This window comes from Zingiber officinale, chromosome 6A (genome assembly GCF_018446385.1).
Source record: "Zingiber officinale cultivar Zhangliang chromosome 6A, Zo_v1.1, whole genome shotgun sequence".
Lineage (NCBI taxonomy): Eukaryota > Viridiplantae > Streptophyta > Magnoliopsida > Zingiberales > Zingiberaceae > Zingiber > Zingiber officinale.
Genome location: NC_055997.1, coordinates 143004234 through 143019064, shown reverse-complemented (window position 1 = coordinate 143019064; position 14831 = coordinate 143004234). Strand labels below are relative to the sequence as shown.

General features: G+C 40.0%; 1 protein-coding gene across 1 annotated transcript; it reads right to left on the bottom strand.

The window, feature by feature from the left end:
• Positions 1-234: 234 nt before the first annotated feature.
• On the bottom strand, positions 235-2879 carry LOC121998437 (junctophilin-1-like). Its single transcript, XM_042553371.1, has 3 exons — positions 1961-2879; positions 669-897; positions 235-585 (listed from the first exon to the last, which is right to left on the bottom strand). Exons 1-3 carry the CDS (start codon positions 2734-2736, stop codon positions 421-423), a joined length of 1170 nt encoding a protein of 389 aa, XP_042409305.1. The 5' UTR covers positions 2737-2879; the 3' UTR covers positions 235-420.
• Between the last annotated feature and the right edge of the window lie 11952 nt (positions 2880-14831).

Sequence of the window (14831 nt, the reverse complement as noted above, 5' to 3'; positions counted from 1 at the left end):
GAGATTCTAAAGATCGAGAGGGCCACCACATGCTACAATGGCGAAATGTAAGAATATTGCATGATTTGGTTGAGTATAAACGACTCCAAGACTGAAAGGATTGATTTGAGTGGGGAAGAATGATCCCAGAGGGAACATTGTATCATCCTTCTCTCCAATAGATCAACTATACTTTTGAACCTTAAAAAACAGACTAGTGAACAAGCTCAGCAATTGAAGAAGTTGCTATGAAAATTCATACTCAAATCAGATGTGTATATATATTTTAACAAATTAGGATTACCACAATTTGTGTGCAGCAATTGAGTAACTATCGCCAACTACTTTCCTAGCTTCTGACTCGAGTAACTAGTTGAGTAATTCCCTACCTGGCCGAAAACTCTTGAGATTTTGTTAGCAAAATGTACACTTAAAACAAACTTAAACATGGGTGTCGCAAAACCTGCCATCGATCCGATTCTGTACGGCTTTTATTGCAGTGACACGAGCAGCAGTGGCTGCTCTATTTGCCGCTGCAACTGCTTTGTTTACTTGTGAATCTACCCTCGGAACCAGCGTTGAGTTTTCTGCAGCCTTCCGAGCAGCCTACATTTAAATTCAGCAAGTTTTCAGAAGGATTACTATGGACAGAAGGAAATTAGTGGAAAGATGAGTGAGCATTCAAATACCTGAACAACAAACTCAACGGTAGGATCTGATGGAGCAAGGGGAGTCTTTAGAACTCCAGCGTCCCAGTCTCCACACCTCGTGTCTCCACTTCGAAAAGTGTACATTCCGAGACCTTGCTTCTTGCCTTCGTGCCATGATCCTCCATAGCAATGGCCGTTGGCAAAATGATAAACACCAAAGCCATGGATCTTGTCAGCGAAGTACTCCCCAGCATACTTGTCACCATTCCTACACCCAAGACAGGTCTTCCTATCAATAATGTATTACTTCACCAAGCAAATTAGACAAATAAATTATTGACAATTCAAGTTACCAATTACTAAGGTCGCATATTGAAGTTTCAATAAGAATCATATACATTTTCCAAGGGAATGATATTCAATGGAGCTGAGAAGAAACTAATACCAATACAAGAAATTAGGCTTTGAAAAAAACAAAGAAAGAAACTAAAACAAAGATGGGCTTTGGCAAAATGGGAAAATGCTTATTCGACAGACAGGAAGGAAAGCAATACTCTAACTAGTTTACCGTATACTAAAAGTGAAAAAAACAAGAGTATAGCTGCAAAAGGAAAATAACTTTTATGCCGATGTACTTTTACCCCCAATGCAAGGACAGTCCAACGATTGACAGAAAACTAAAAGCCTCTACCAGGAAGAACGCCGATAACTCAATCAACGAGAAATTGGGCATCAGAAAATAGTAACATATTGCTGGGACAAGCAACGTAATATACTAAAACCTACCCATTACCATCAATGTAATATGTTGGCCAACACTTAATCACCAAGCTCGATGTTAGAAGCAACCAATTTACTGTGACTCCGTCATGGACAGTATCGCCGAGTGGGAAACCAGAAGCAAACAGGAGAAGCAAATAAGTATTAGAAAGATTAAACGAAAAGAAGCAGACTAAAACAAGTGAAAATTCCCAAATTCGACTTTTCAGTTATTTGCTTTCTAGAGGAATTTCCTTTCAGGATTATCAAGCCGTATATATTCCACGACCATCAAAGTGAAAAGAACCTAACTTTTCTACAATGAGAAAGGCATTTGAATGGAGAAACAAAATGAGAAGAATAACAAAGAATACCAAAGACAACATACTTTTTTCGATTAATTGGCAACGAAGCTAAAGCAGTAATTGACGAATGCATCACATAGAAAACTCATCAATTTCCAACCAAAGGGTCTCAATCAAATAGTAGTGCAACAATCAACACCAAAGACGGTGGCGAATTGATGTAAACTAATGACAGAAACTTAATAGAGCAAAAAAAAAGAAACTTGCCTGAAATGATAGTAACCCAGGCCATGCTTGACCCCGCATTTGAACTCCCCGAAGTAGCAACTCCCGTCGGAGCACGTCTGCGCCCCGACTCCGTGGCTCTGCCCGCTGACCCACTCACCCGCGTAGCTATCACCGCTGTAGAATTTATACACACCGTACCCGTTCCGCAATCCCTGCCGGTACTGCCCTCGGTAGCGGCTCCCTCTCGCCCAGCTCTCGATCCCGTATCCGTCGTACTTCCCGTCGACCCAGTCGCCCTCGTATCGCCCCTTGCCGAAGAAGTTGTAGACACCGCTTCCGTTGCATTGTCCCTTGTGGAATTCGCCCTCGTAGAAATCCCCATTGCTGTAGAACTCGACCCCCTCGCGGACGATCCGCCTTCCGGCCCGCTTCTCCTTCCTCTCCACGCCGCCGATGGACCATTCGACGGACGAGACCCGGCGCACCGCGGTGGCTCCACGACGGAAGAGATCAAAGCGGCGGGCGGCAAGGGAAGCGGCGGTAAAGAGGGAGGAGAAGAGGAGGACGTTGGCGAAGAGGGGGCAATCATTGCGGAGGTAGAGGAAGAGGAGGAAGATGAGGGCGAAGGGAAGCGTGAGGAGGAGGGCATGCGTCGGGGGGTTGCGGCGGAAGGGCGGGCGGCGGTGAGGGCGATGGGGTTTCTCCTCCTCGTCATCGGCGGCGATGGAGGAGAGGCTGTGGATGGAGGATCGGACGGTGGGAGACCGGAGGATGGAGGAGTGCGTACGGGTGAGCTTACCCTTCTGCGACTCCATTAACCTGACCTCTACTCGAGGCTGCAAGTCATGGCGAGGAGAGGGAGGAGAAAGATGAAAGAAGGGAAAGCAAAGATGAACGACGCGAATGCTTTGGGATTACCGAAACTCCGTGATTATTTTCAACCGCGGTAACCAGATCTTTTGCACTGATTCCACATCAAAGCCTAAGATTAACTCTCTCTACCACTGAAAGGATTGGTTAGACGTACTGACCCCAGCTGGAAAATAAATACTTAACAGTCCACCGGAACGAAAACGAAGGTATGATTTAGAGTAAGTTAGATTCGGTAACGAAACATTAATTCTCCAAAACGATCATGGATCTGTGTTTCGCCGATCGTATCTTTTCGATCTAAATGTGCCAAGCGTCACGAAACTATCGACGACTTTGATCGCGACCGGCAAAGATAATATATTGATTGGGCAATCTAAAATATAAATAAAATCTAAAATACGCAATTAAATAAAAACTATGTTAAATGTTAATGGGCAAAAATAAAATAAAATACTCCTTTTTGCAAATCATCAAGCCTCTCGTCCTAGATTTACTCTCATACCCTTTCATATCGTTTTCATTGCGCAATCTCCGTCCTAAATTTTAAATTGATGAAATGTATTATAATAGTTATTAAATTATAACGGTAGTAAAATAAATGGTATATAAATATGATTGAATTTGTGATATAACAATTATGAAATTGTAGTTATTATAATGTAAAATCTTAGTATATATAACCATTATAAATAGAAATTACTATAACAAATCCAATCAATTCAAAATTTAAGCGAGGGATTATAATGAAAACAATACCTGAGGTTAAAAAGTAAAATGGGATGCCCATTTAACAAGAAGGGGACGCATTTACAACTTTTGCTTAATATTAATTGTGTGATATATTGATATGTTATTAATATCTTGAACCGTACTTTGAATTTTATAAATTTCTATTCAACGGCTTATAAGATGAGCCTTCTTCAAAATAAAATTACTATTATTATTTTTTGATTTTTTGAGACGAAACCCCTCTAATCAGAAAAACTCTTACGACCATATTGAAAGAACTAAGTAAATTAAAATGTAAGTCAATGACTCTTCAAGGTAAAGATTTTTAACTTTTTAGAACTTTATATTATATTGAATTTAATTTTAGTAGACTAAAATATTGATCATGTAATTCTTCATGATTATTTTAATTATTTTAGTTTTTTATTTAATTAAAGTGTTGATCACAAAATTCTTGTACGACATTGTTGCCTTCTTTGATCAACTTAAAGTTTTTATCCTATAATTCAAGAATACTTTAGTTGATTATCTATCCACTAGACTTTTAATAATCAAATATTCTAGAATCTAGAAGACGCCAAATTAAGAGTAATTATTTTATAAAAAAATCGATCCACTATCAAATTGACTAAAAATTTAATCAACTCAATTTGTAATGCAACTTAAGTCGACTATGAATTAACTCAAAATATTAGTTGGCTAGTACTAACTCTTAATCCAATTAATATACGCCAAGAAAAAATAGATAAAAGTGAAGAAGAAGAAAGAGAAATAAGCACGAGATCAAAAAATTAAGAAAACTAAACTGTGGGTCGATGAAAAGAAACAAGAAGCATCGACGAATTATTAAGAAAAAAAAATCCTCAGAAGTTTTTGTCTAACTTACACAATAAACTATAATAAATATAATTTATACGTAACTGTTTTTTAGATATATAATTGTCTTCGGGCAATTAATTATAGAGATAATTTATTTGATCTTATAAATATTATCTATAATTACAAATTAAATCATAGATGTTTAAAAGACTACAGCATGAGCATCCAATGCATCATAGCCCGGGGCTGCCTTTTAACTTCATTTGCAATCGCTCAGTTGCTCGTCGAGAGAATGAAAAACATTAAACTCCCCCATCTTTGTACTTCACGAGCAAAACCAATAATTGTGTTTTTGACTCGTGGCAACTTCGATTTTAAAAGGCCGTCACAAAGTGTATTATGCAATAACGGTTCTTCAGTCATCTATAACTAGGGATAGATATAGAACACAATTAATTTGTAAAATTTTTATTATCGTTAAGTTTGCTACCTAAAGACTCCTTAAGATAATTAGTGACTTTTTTTTAATGGATTTCCACAACTGTACGTGTTAATGTGCCGACCTAAGATTAATCAACTTGTCGACTTCCTACGAGAAGTCAGTCCTTTGCTTTAATAAAACTAATTACTGGCTATGACTTATTTGTTTATTTATTTTTATTAGTATTAAAAAATAATAATAAATTTTGTTAGTCTTCCTGAAATGATCAATCTGATCTCATAAAAATTTATGACAATCTAGATATTCTATCATGACATTATAACCCTACCTATATTTTTATTGACATTAAGTATCTTACTTATCATGATTATCTTACTTATGTAGTTTTCTATCTACTATCAGATGATAGTACAAATCGAGATGTCCTATCAGCTTGGTATTTTTAAATTAATTCACCTATTAAAAAATATTTATTAATTCATAAAAACACAATTATTAAATATTTAAGAAATTAAGAAAACGCGGTCAACAATTATGATTTGTTGACTTACACCTCAAAGATATGGATTATTAATGACAAACATTTGAATTCGTATTTTTCTTTTGATTTAAAGGACAATTGAATTAAAATGGAAAAAAAAAAACAAATACCAACGCGTTAGTGGGTTAATGCCCAGTTATTTGATCACTTTCCACTTTTTCCATTTATTTGGTTCTATCTTTTAATCAAGGATGATGATTGATTTTGGAGGGTACATGCCTCGAGAAAAAATTCCTCCTGCTCTTTACTATTTGACCAGTAACTATAAATTTATCTTTCTTAGTATAATCAAAGAAAGATTATAAGAGGTGTATATGATGAATGTACGTAATTATCTTTTACTATGATAAAAGATAATGATTGATTTAAGAAATACAATGGAGACTTCTTGATAATTTACAAGAACGTTTCTCAAAATAAAAATACATTTTAACCATTATTGATGTGGAAGCTAGTAGAGACCTACACATGACAAGATCCATCATAGTTGCCCCGTCAAAGGTTAAGTAGAGGGGGAAGTCAAAGTGGATCCTGACACCTGACTCATTGAGTTAAACTCTCTTTACTCTTCTAGCTCGGTATACCCGACTCCTTGTGCTCAACTCCCTTGACTCCTTTAGTTCGAGCTCCTTCGGCTCCTTCAGCTCTGCATATCTGACAAGCCAACACCTCTCGGCTCAGCTCCACCAATCCAACAAGCCAACGTCACTTGGCTCATCTCTACTCGCTTGACTTCGCCGATCCCCTAATCCTATCAACCCTCTCGATCCGACGCTCCTTTGCTTAACATGTCATGCCCTTTGACTCAACTACCTCAGTATTATGTGGGTTTGCCTAGCATTTGAGTTGACATATTATGTATGATAACGCGTGGATTTTCAGAACACGTGGGGGCAGTATGGTTGTCGGAGCATAACCCCACAAGATCTTCTATACATATAGAACGTGGATGATATGACCGTATGATAAGATAGGATATTTTCCTATTATGATATGACATACAATTAATGAGAAAAAGAGACATTGTTTCTTCTCCAACAGTGTTGTAAAAGGGAGTCCACTCCTACGGGTCAGGCGCGCATGCTCACGTATATACCCACATAACCGTAGCATATTCTCCTCACTATTCATCTTCTCCCTCTCCCCCGCCAACTTAAATTGTTAGCATTTAAGTTAACAATTTTTCTCTCTATTTAGTAGTTTTTTTTATATATGTTAAAGGGGGAAAAAGTGTTAAAAGTAAAGTAAAAAATTTTATTTTTGAGAAAAAGTAACATTTATAGGGGAGTGAGTAACATTTAAAGTTATTTCTTTTTGCGTTGAAAAATATTACTTGAAAACTTACTTGTTATTTGTTATTTATTCTGCAAATTTTACTTTATTATTTTGAATGTTTTTACTTAACTTTGAACTAGATTGTCATAAATCAAAAAGATGAAGATTGTTGGTGCTGGAAGCAGTAGCTAATCAAACCCGTGTTTTGATATTGATAAAGGTTTAAAGTTAAGCTGTGTTGTGATCTAACGAGTTGAACTAAGTGTGCAGAAAAGTTCTAAGTGAACTTAGGCAAAGTGAAAGTCCTAGTTGATGCTAGGCAAAAAATGATAGCTCGGTGCACGAAGCTCCCGCCATGCGGGGTCCCGGGGAAGGATCCATTGTATGCAGTCTTACCCTGTTTTTTTTTACAAGAGGTTGTTTCCAGGATTCAAACCCGTGACCTTTTAGTCATATGACAACAACTTTACCGTTACGCTAAAGCTCCCCTTCTTAGTTGATGCTAGGTAAAATGTGAAAAAATTCTAGCAGCGGTTAGGCAACGAAGTTTTGGTCTATGAGATTAGGCAAATATTTTGCTAGTCGAGGACTTCGTTGAACTAGAAATCCTAGGCGGGACACCATTTAAAAGTCCTGGGGGTCGCGAATATCAGGTGGGAAATCCTATTTTCGAGAACACTAGGTGAATGTCTCAAGGTCTCAGACGCTGAGCAAAAGTCCAGGTGGTTTGGAGGACTTGTCTAGCAAAAGATAATCTCTCCTGAGAGGAGTAGGTTAGGACGCATTCCCTGAAGAGGGAACAATAGGTGCGGTCCAACCTAGAGTTTTAGCGAAACCCAAAGTCAAGACTGGACAGTCTGAATACTGTCAAATGAGTTGCTATTTTTATTTCCTATTTGCTTCTGTACTAACACTCATGTAGGAAAGAAGATGTTGGAAAAGGGTCGCCTAGGCGCTTGGACTAGGTCCAAGCGCCTAGAGATGCTCCGAGCAGGTCAAGGCCTTCCAGGGAGCATCGGGCAAGCACCCAGACGGTCCAAGCACCCAGAGTTTCTCCAGGCGCCTAGACCGACAAAATTTATCTTCAAGCTAAGTTGAAGCATGACAATTGGCCGATCTACGTCAACGGTCCAGGCGCCCCGACATGGATAAACTTCTAGGATAAAGTTCGACGAGAGCTCGCCATGTTTACACACTCCAGGAGCCCGGGAGGGGATCCAGGTGCCGAAATAGAGCTATAAAAGGAGAGTTCTACCTGCAGCATAAGGACATTAATTCAAATAACTTCTGCTCCTGTGCGCTGCTCTGAAAAGGTCTCTACGACACTCGAAAATTACTCCGACGATGATTACGCTCAAAATCTACTTCCATGTTGTTGGTATTGTTTACATTTCAAATTGCTTGCACTTAAATTGATATTGTATCTGTAATCTTTCTTATTGATTAGTGATTACCCATTGAAAGCACTTAATGAGTGTGAGCCTTAGAGTAGGAGTCGTCATATGCTCCGAATAAAGTAAAACTTGATCGTGTTAGCATTGTTTTACTTTTCTTCTCTTTCTTTCTGCTACAATTACTCTTTACACAATTAATTTCCCAAAAAATGTAAAAAGTCACGAGTGTTATTTACCTCTAATGCAATGATCCTACAAATATCATACCTAATCTCATAGTGTTGGAGTATATATTAAAAGTCTAGCTTTTGTAAACATTTATTTTTGAAATAAAAGAATCACATTGGTCAATATCTGTATTTATTTGTTAAATGTAATTGTTCAATTAATTTATATAGTAGATAACATGGAGTGTGGTGTCACACTCAAAAGATCATGTTGTCAGTTATTTATAAATTATAAATAGTTGCTCACGACTAAGATGGAAAGGAACAAACCATCGGAATAGTCGTAGTGTAATTAAGTATTAGTTTATCTTGATTAATAAATTACACTGGTACACTCTAAGTGTATTGAGTAGGACCATTTAGGTAAGTTCTTTTTTTACTGACTTAATAAAAGAACTAAACCTTAGTTATTATGGAAGTGTGTACTCTTAATCCTAATATAATAACAAGCACATATATTTAATATTTATTTCTTTGACTTATCAAAGGGTGAGGTTCAGCTCGATAAATTAATATGCCCGATAAGTTGGGAAATGATATTATTTATAGTGTGTGTTGTTGATTTAGAAGGAATCTGTGTCCTAGTTGTTAGGACCAAAAGTAGCTAGAGGGGGGGGGGGTGAATAGCTCGTCGCGTTCGCTCGTTGCTCGGCGTTGCTTGTTCCTTCAAAGATGTGCAGCGGAAAATACAGAAACAAACACACAACGCTAACACGGTTGGTTTTACTTGGTATCCACCTCACAAGAGGTGACTAATCCAAGGATCCACACCAACACACACACCCTCCACTAAATAAAACTCTCCTTTATGGTAACTACCAAGGGCGGAGAAGCCCTACAAGACTCAATACAAGAAGAGAGGGAAAGGATACAAGAAATACAAGCTTACAAGCTTACAATGAGTACAAAACCCTAACCCTAGCTTCTCTTCTTGGCTTTGATCCGCCTCTTGACTTGGAGAGCTTCCAAGATCCTTCAAGAACTGGCGATCTGAGCTTTGTAAGCGCTGTGGAGGAGTTGGCGAGAGCTCTGGGGTGAATCGGAGAAGCAATGCCGCAGCCATCGAACGCCTGCAGCTATAAACGATGCCAACGGTCGGATCCCGATCGATTCGAATGTTCCCAATCGATCGGGGAGGCTTTGGATCGATCCACGGATCGATCCAGAGCGCCTCTGTGCTCTGGAAACGCGCCTGGATCGATCCACGGATCGATCCAGCGCTTATCGCGCGAAGCAGCCGCGTCCCAATCGATCCACTGATCGATTGGGACCTCTGGATCGATCCACGGATCGATCCAGAAGCTCTCTGTTCGCTGGGACAGGTCTGGATCGATCCACTGATCGATCCAGCACTTGATTTTTGTCCAAAACCAAGTCCCAAACCTCCCAAACCAACATCCGGTCAACCTTGACCTGTTGGTATGTCATGCCTAGCATCTAGTCACTCTCTTGACCTGCTAGGACTCCCTTACCAAGTGTCCGGTCAATCCCTTTGACCCACTTGGACTTTTCTCTGTGCCAAGTATCCGGTCAATCCCTTTGACCTACTTGGACTTTTCTTTCATGCCAAGTATCCAGTCAATCCTTTGACCTACTTGGACTTCCCAACACCAGATGTCCGATCATCCTTGATCCATTTGGATTTTCCCTTGCCGGCTTCACTCACCGGGCTTTCACCTAGCTTCACTCACTAGGGTTTTCCATCCGCCTAGCTTCACTCACTAGGACTTTCACCGGCTTCACTCACCATTTCCATCCGCCTAGCTTCACTCACTAGGACTTTCACCGGCTTCACTCACTAGGGTTTTCCATCCGCCTAGCTTCACTCACTAGGACTTTCACCGGCTTCACTCACGATTTCCATCCGCCTAGCTTCACTCACTAGGACTTTCACCGGCTTCACTCACGATTTCCATCCGCCTAGCTTCACTCACTAGGACTTTCACCCGGCTTCACTCACCAAGATTTCCATCCGCCTAGCTTCACTCACTAGGACTTCCTTCACTGGCTTCACTCACGGGACTTTTCTGCCCGGCTTCACTCACGGGACTTTCATACTACCTAGCTTCACTCACTAGGTCTTTCATTTTGCCTAACATCCAGCTAGGACTTCCCATCAAGTATCCATCAACCTTGACCTACTTGACTCTTCTTCAATCAATATCTTATTGTCAAACATCTAAACCCAAACCAAGACTCGGCTTGGTTACCCAGGTCAACCTTGACCTGAGGGATATTGCACCAACAATCTCCCCCTTTTTGATGTTTGACAATACCACAATAACACTTACAATCCCATATGTAAGTTAGGCTAATCCCATAGCCTCCTTCTTCATGCCACTAGGTAATGAAAGCATAAATTAAGCTCTTCATTCTCCCCCTAAGAGGGCAAACTCCCTCTAGGTAATGAAAGCCTAACTTACTCCCTTTCATGAGTCCTTTCATTCTCCCCCTATGACCTTCCCATAGGTAATGAAAGCCTAAACTTAACCATACATTCTCCCCCTATTGGCACACATCAACCCATCGTTGGACACACATCAACCTATGCTCCAATTCTGGGCACACTTCAACAAATCCATTTGTTGAAGACTCTCCCCCTGAAGAGTTGCTCATCGTTGTTCACAACATCACTCGTTGTGATCAACACGATAATGAAGGTCCCATACCCTTCATTTATCCTTAACTTCTCCCTCAATGTAGACAACTACCCAACCTTGAGCATTATCTACCACTTGAGTGTCCACTTGAAATAATGAGGATATCCACTCCCCATTTCTCCCCATTTCAAGTTTAAATGCTCAACCTTGAGCAAGTTCACAACAGAAGGTTAACCACCTTCCAAGGTTCATGAAAAATAATTTTCATGTCTTTAAAGAGTCCCTCCCCCTAAAGACATGGTGGTAACTTCTGTCATTGCACCAACAATGACTTGGAATCCCTAAACCTTTAGGAAACCCAAATTTTAGAAGTTTTGAGGTTTAAATGTTCAATATTTGAAACAACCTTAATCTAAACTTCTACTTAGTCTTCGTTAACCAATCCATCCTTGTTTTCAACATGAAAACACCCTTTGTATGTATACAAATGTATTTAAGGGGTTTGGAATGGTTACCTAGACTCAAAGAGGTTCAAAGATGCTGAAATCAAGCCTTCCCAGCCAAAATCACAACTTGATCGATTGGAGTTGGGTTCCAATCGATTGAACCTTTCTCAATCGATCCACGATCGATTGGATCCCTGATCGATCGGCTGATCGATCCAGGCTTGCTGCAATTGCCGTTGAATCGATCCATGGATCGATTCAGAACTCCAATCGATCCATGGATCGATCGAGACTCGATAGTTGCTGAAATTCCATTTCGGTCAACTTCGAAACCCCTAGAAAATTCTACAAAATCTAAAATTATGAAATTTCGTGTAGACATTATTTAGGGCATACTTAATCATGGAAAAATAGCTTTCTATGAAAATACATCATATTTTCAAATATTGACACAAACTTGAAAACTTGCAAAAACTTTAGTGTTTCTCTTCAAGTTTGTGTCTAACTATTCAATGGTGATTACTATCAAAAGATAGCCTTCACCAAGGTTTTCCAAAAACATTTTAAAAACATTTCCAAAACCAATATCCCATCACATTCCTTGGGCTTAATGCACATGACTTGTACATTAGCTTTCCCAATGATGGGAAAACACATAACTATGTGTTTTGATGAATTTAAAACTCAAAGGAATGCACTAAATCAACATCTTGAGCTTTGTTCATCATCCTAACATCTCACTTGTATATAATATGCACTAAAACACATACAAGTCACCTTAGAGGTCTTTGTGAGATGTAAAATTTGGTTTTTGCCCTAATCTAGGGATCATGCATATTTATCTAGGCATTTTAGAAATATTAGACATCCACCTAGGATGTCACTTGTCAATAAGTGTCGTTAAATGCCATTTGTCCTTAATTACAAGGAATTAAACTTAATGCATGATTATGTTATGGCATACATCAAAAGAAAATAATTTTCAAAAGAAAATATCCTATTACTACATGATGTATGAATGTCATGACATGGTATTTTTTGGATTTTTCATAATAAAACATGAATGCAAAAATAGACATGATGTCATGGCATATGATCGGCAAACAATCATGGCAAGATTTAACATAAATAAAATATACCTAGATTAACTATCTAAGTATCCTTAAAGTCTTAGCTAAATTTACACCTTAAACCTAGATTGCCCTAAAGTGCTACAAGAGAATGCCAAAGCCTAAATTTGGCATTTCTAATTTCCTTGATTTAATGTATGCCAATTGAAAATAAACATGTCCTCAAATGTTGGCATATTCCATTTTTCCTCAAGAGTAGCACTTTTAAATTTAAGGCCCAGATTGCCTTAAATTGCCTAAGAACATACCAAAATCCCAACTTGATAGTTCTTATGGTTTTCCCAGTTTGTGCCATTTTAAGATAAAAACAATTTTCACCATTTGGCTCTGATACCACTTGTTCCTTTTGAGTACTTTGCCCTTGGAATTTGTGGGAGCTTCAAAACCTTCCATGAGAGCAAACCATTGCTCTATCTCCATCATAAGAAAATTTTCGATTCTTGATTTCCAAGAATCGAAGCTTGTAGATGAATATGGTGGAGCCACCCTTGTGTCAAATCCAAGTCCATCTTGGAATTGCATCTTGAAGTTGAGCTTGATAGAATCTTGAACTTGAAGAATTTGCTCCAACTTCTTCACCCTCTAGCTTTTCTTGTTATGCTTGACCCTTCCGGCGATGATTCCGGTGAAGAGCGGCCTTGCTCTGATACCACTTGTTCCTTTAAAGATGTGCAGCGGAAAATACAGAAACAAACACACAACGCTAACACGGTTGGTTTTACTTGGTATCCACCTCACAAGAGGTGACTAATCCAAGGATCCACACCAACACACACACCCTCCACTAAATAAAACTCTCCTTTATGGTAACTACCAAGGGCGGAGAAGCCCTACAAGACTCAATACAAGAAGAGAGGGAAAGGATACAAGAAATACAAGCTTACAAGCTTACAATGAGTACAAAACCCTAACCCTAGCTTCTCTTCTTGGCTTTGATCCGCCTCTTGACTTGGAGAGCTTCCAAGATCCTTCAAGAACTGGCGATCTGAGCTTTGTGAGCGCTGTGGAGGAGTTGGCGAGAGCTCTGGAGTGAATCGGAGAAGCAATGCCGCAGCCATCGAACGCCTGCAGCTATAAACGACGCCAACGGTCGGATCCCGATCGATTCGAATGTTCCCAATCGATCGGGGAGGCTTTGGATCGATCCACGGATCGATCCAGAGCGCCTCTGTGCTCTGGAAACGCGCCTGGATCGATCCACGGATCGATCCAGCGCTTATCGCACGAAGCAGCCGCGTCCCAATCGATCCACTGATCGATTGGGACCTCTGGATCGATCCACGGATCGATCCAGAGGCTCTCTGTTCTGGATCAATCCACTGATCGATCCAGAGCCTGGATCGATCCACTGATCGATCCAGCACTTGATTTTTATCCAAAACCAAGTCCCAAACCTCCCAAACCAACATCCGGTCAACCTTGACCTGTTGGTATGTCATGCCTAGCATCTAGTCACTCCCTTGACCTGCTAGGACTCCCTTACCAAGTGTCCGGTCAATCCCTTTGACCCACTTGGACTTTTCTCTGTGCCAAGTATCCGGTCAATCCCTTTGACCTACTTGGACTTTTCTTTCATGCCAAGTATCCAGTCAATCCTTTGACCTACTTGGACTTCCCAGCACCAGATGTCCGATCATCCTTGATCCATCTGGATTTTCCCTTGCCTGGCTTCACTCACCAGGGCTTTCACCTAGCTTCACTCACTAGGGTTTTCCATCTGCCTAGCTTCACTCACTAGGACTTTCACCTGGCTTCACTCACCAGGATTTCCATCTGCCTAGCTTCACTCACTAGGACTTTCACCTGGCTTCACTCACTAGGGTTTTCCATCTGCCTAGCTTCACTCACTAGGACTTTCACCTGGCTTCACTCACCAGGATTTCCATCTGCCTAGCTTCACTCACTAGGACTTTCACCTGGCTTCACTCACCAGGATTTCCATCTGCCTAGCTTCACTCACTAGGACTTTCACCTGGCTTCACTCACCAAGATTTCCATCTGCCTAGCTTCACTCACTAGGACTTCCTTCTGCCTGGCTTCACTCACCAGGACTTTTCTTCTGCCTGGCTTCACTCACCAGGACTTTCATACTACCTAGCTTCACTCACTAGGTCTTTCATTTTGCCTAACATCCCAGTTAGGACTTCCCAGTCAAGTATCCAGTCAACCTTGACCTACTTGACTCTTCTTCAATCAATATCTTATTGTCAAACATCTAAACCCAAACCAAGACTCAGCTTGGTTACCCAGGTCAACCTTGACCTGAGGGATATTGCACCAACAATCTCCCCCTTTTTGATGTTTGACAATACTACAATAACACTTACAATCCCATATGTAAGTTAGGCTAATCCCATAGCCTCCTTCTTCATGCCACTAGGTAATGAAAGCATAAATTAAGCTCTTCATTCTCCCCCTAAGAGGGCAAACTCCC

Coding starts and splice junctions, on each gene's coding strand:
- LOC121998437 (XM_042553371.1), bottom strand. CDS start 2,736: ATGGAGTCGCAGAAGGGTAAGCTCACCCGTACGCACTCCTCCATCCTC. Junction 898..1,960: donor CTGGGTTACTATCATTTCAG/GCAAGTTTCTTT, acceptor TCTTGGGTGTAG/GAATGGTGACAAGTATGCTG. Junction 586..668: donor CCGTTGAGTTTGTTGTTCAG/GTATTTGAATGC, acceptor ATTTAAATGTAG/GCTGCTCGGAAGGCTGCAGA.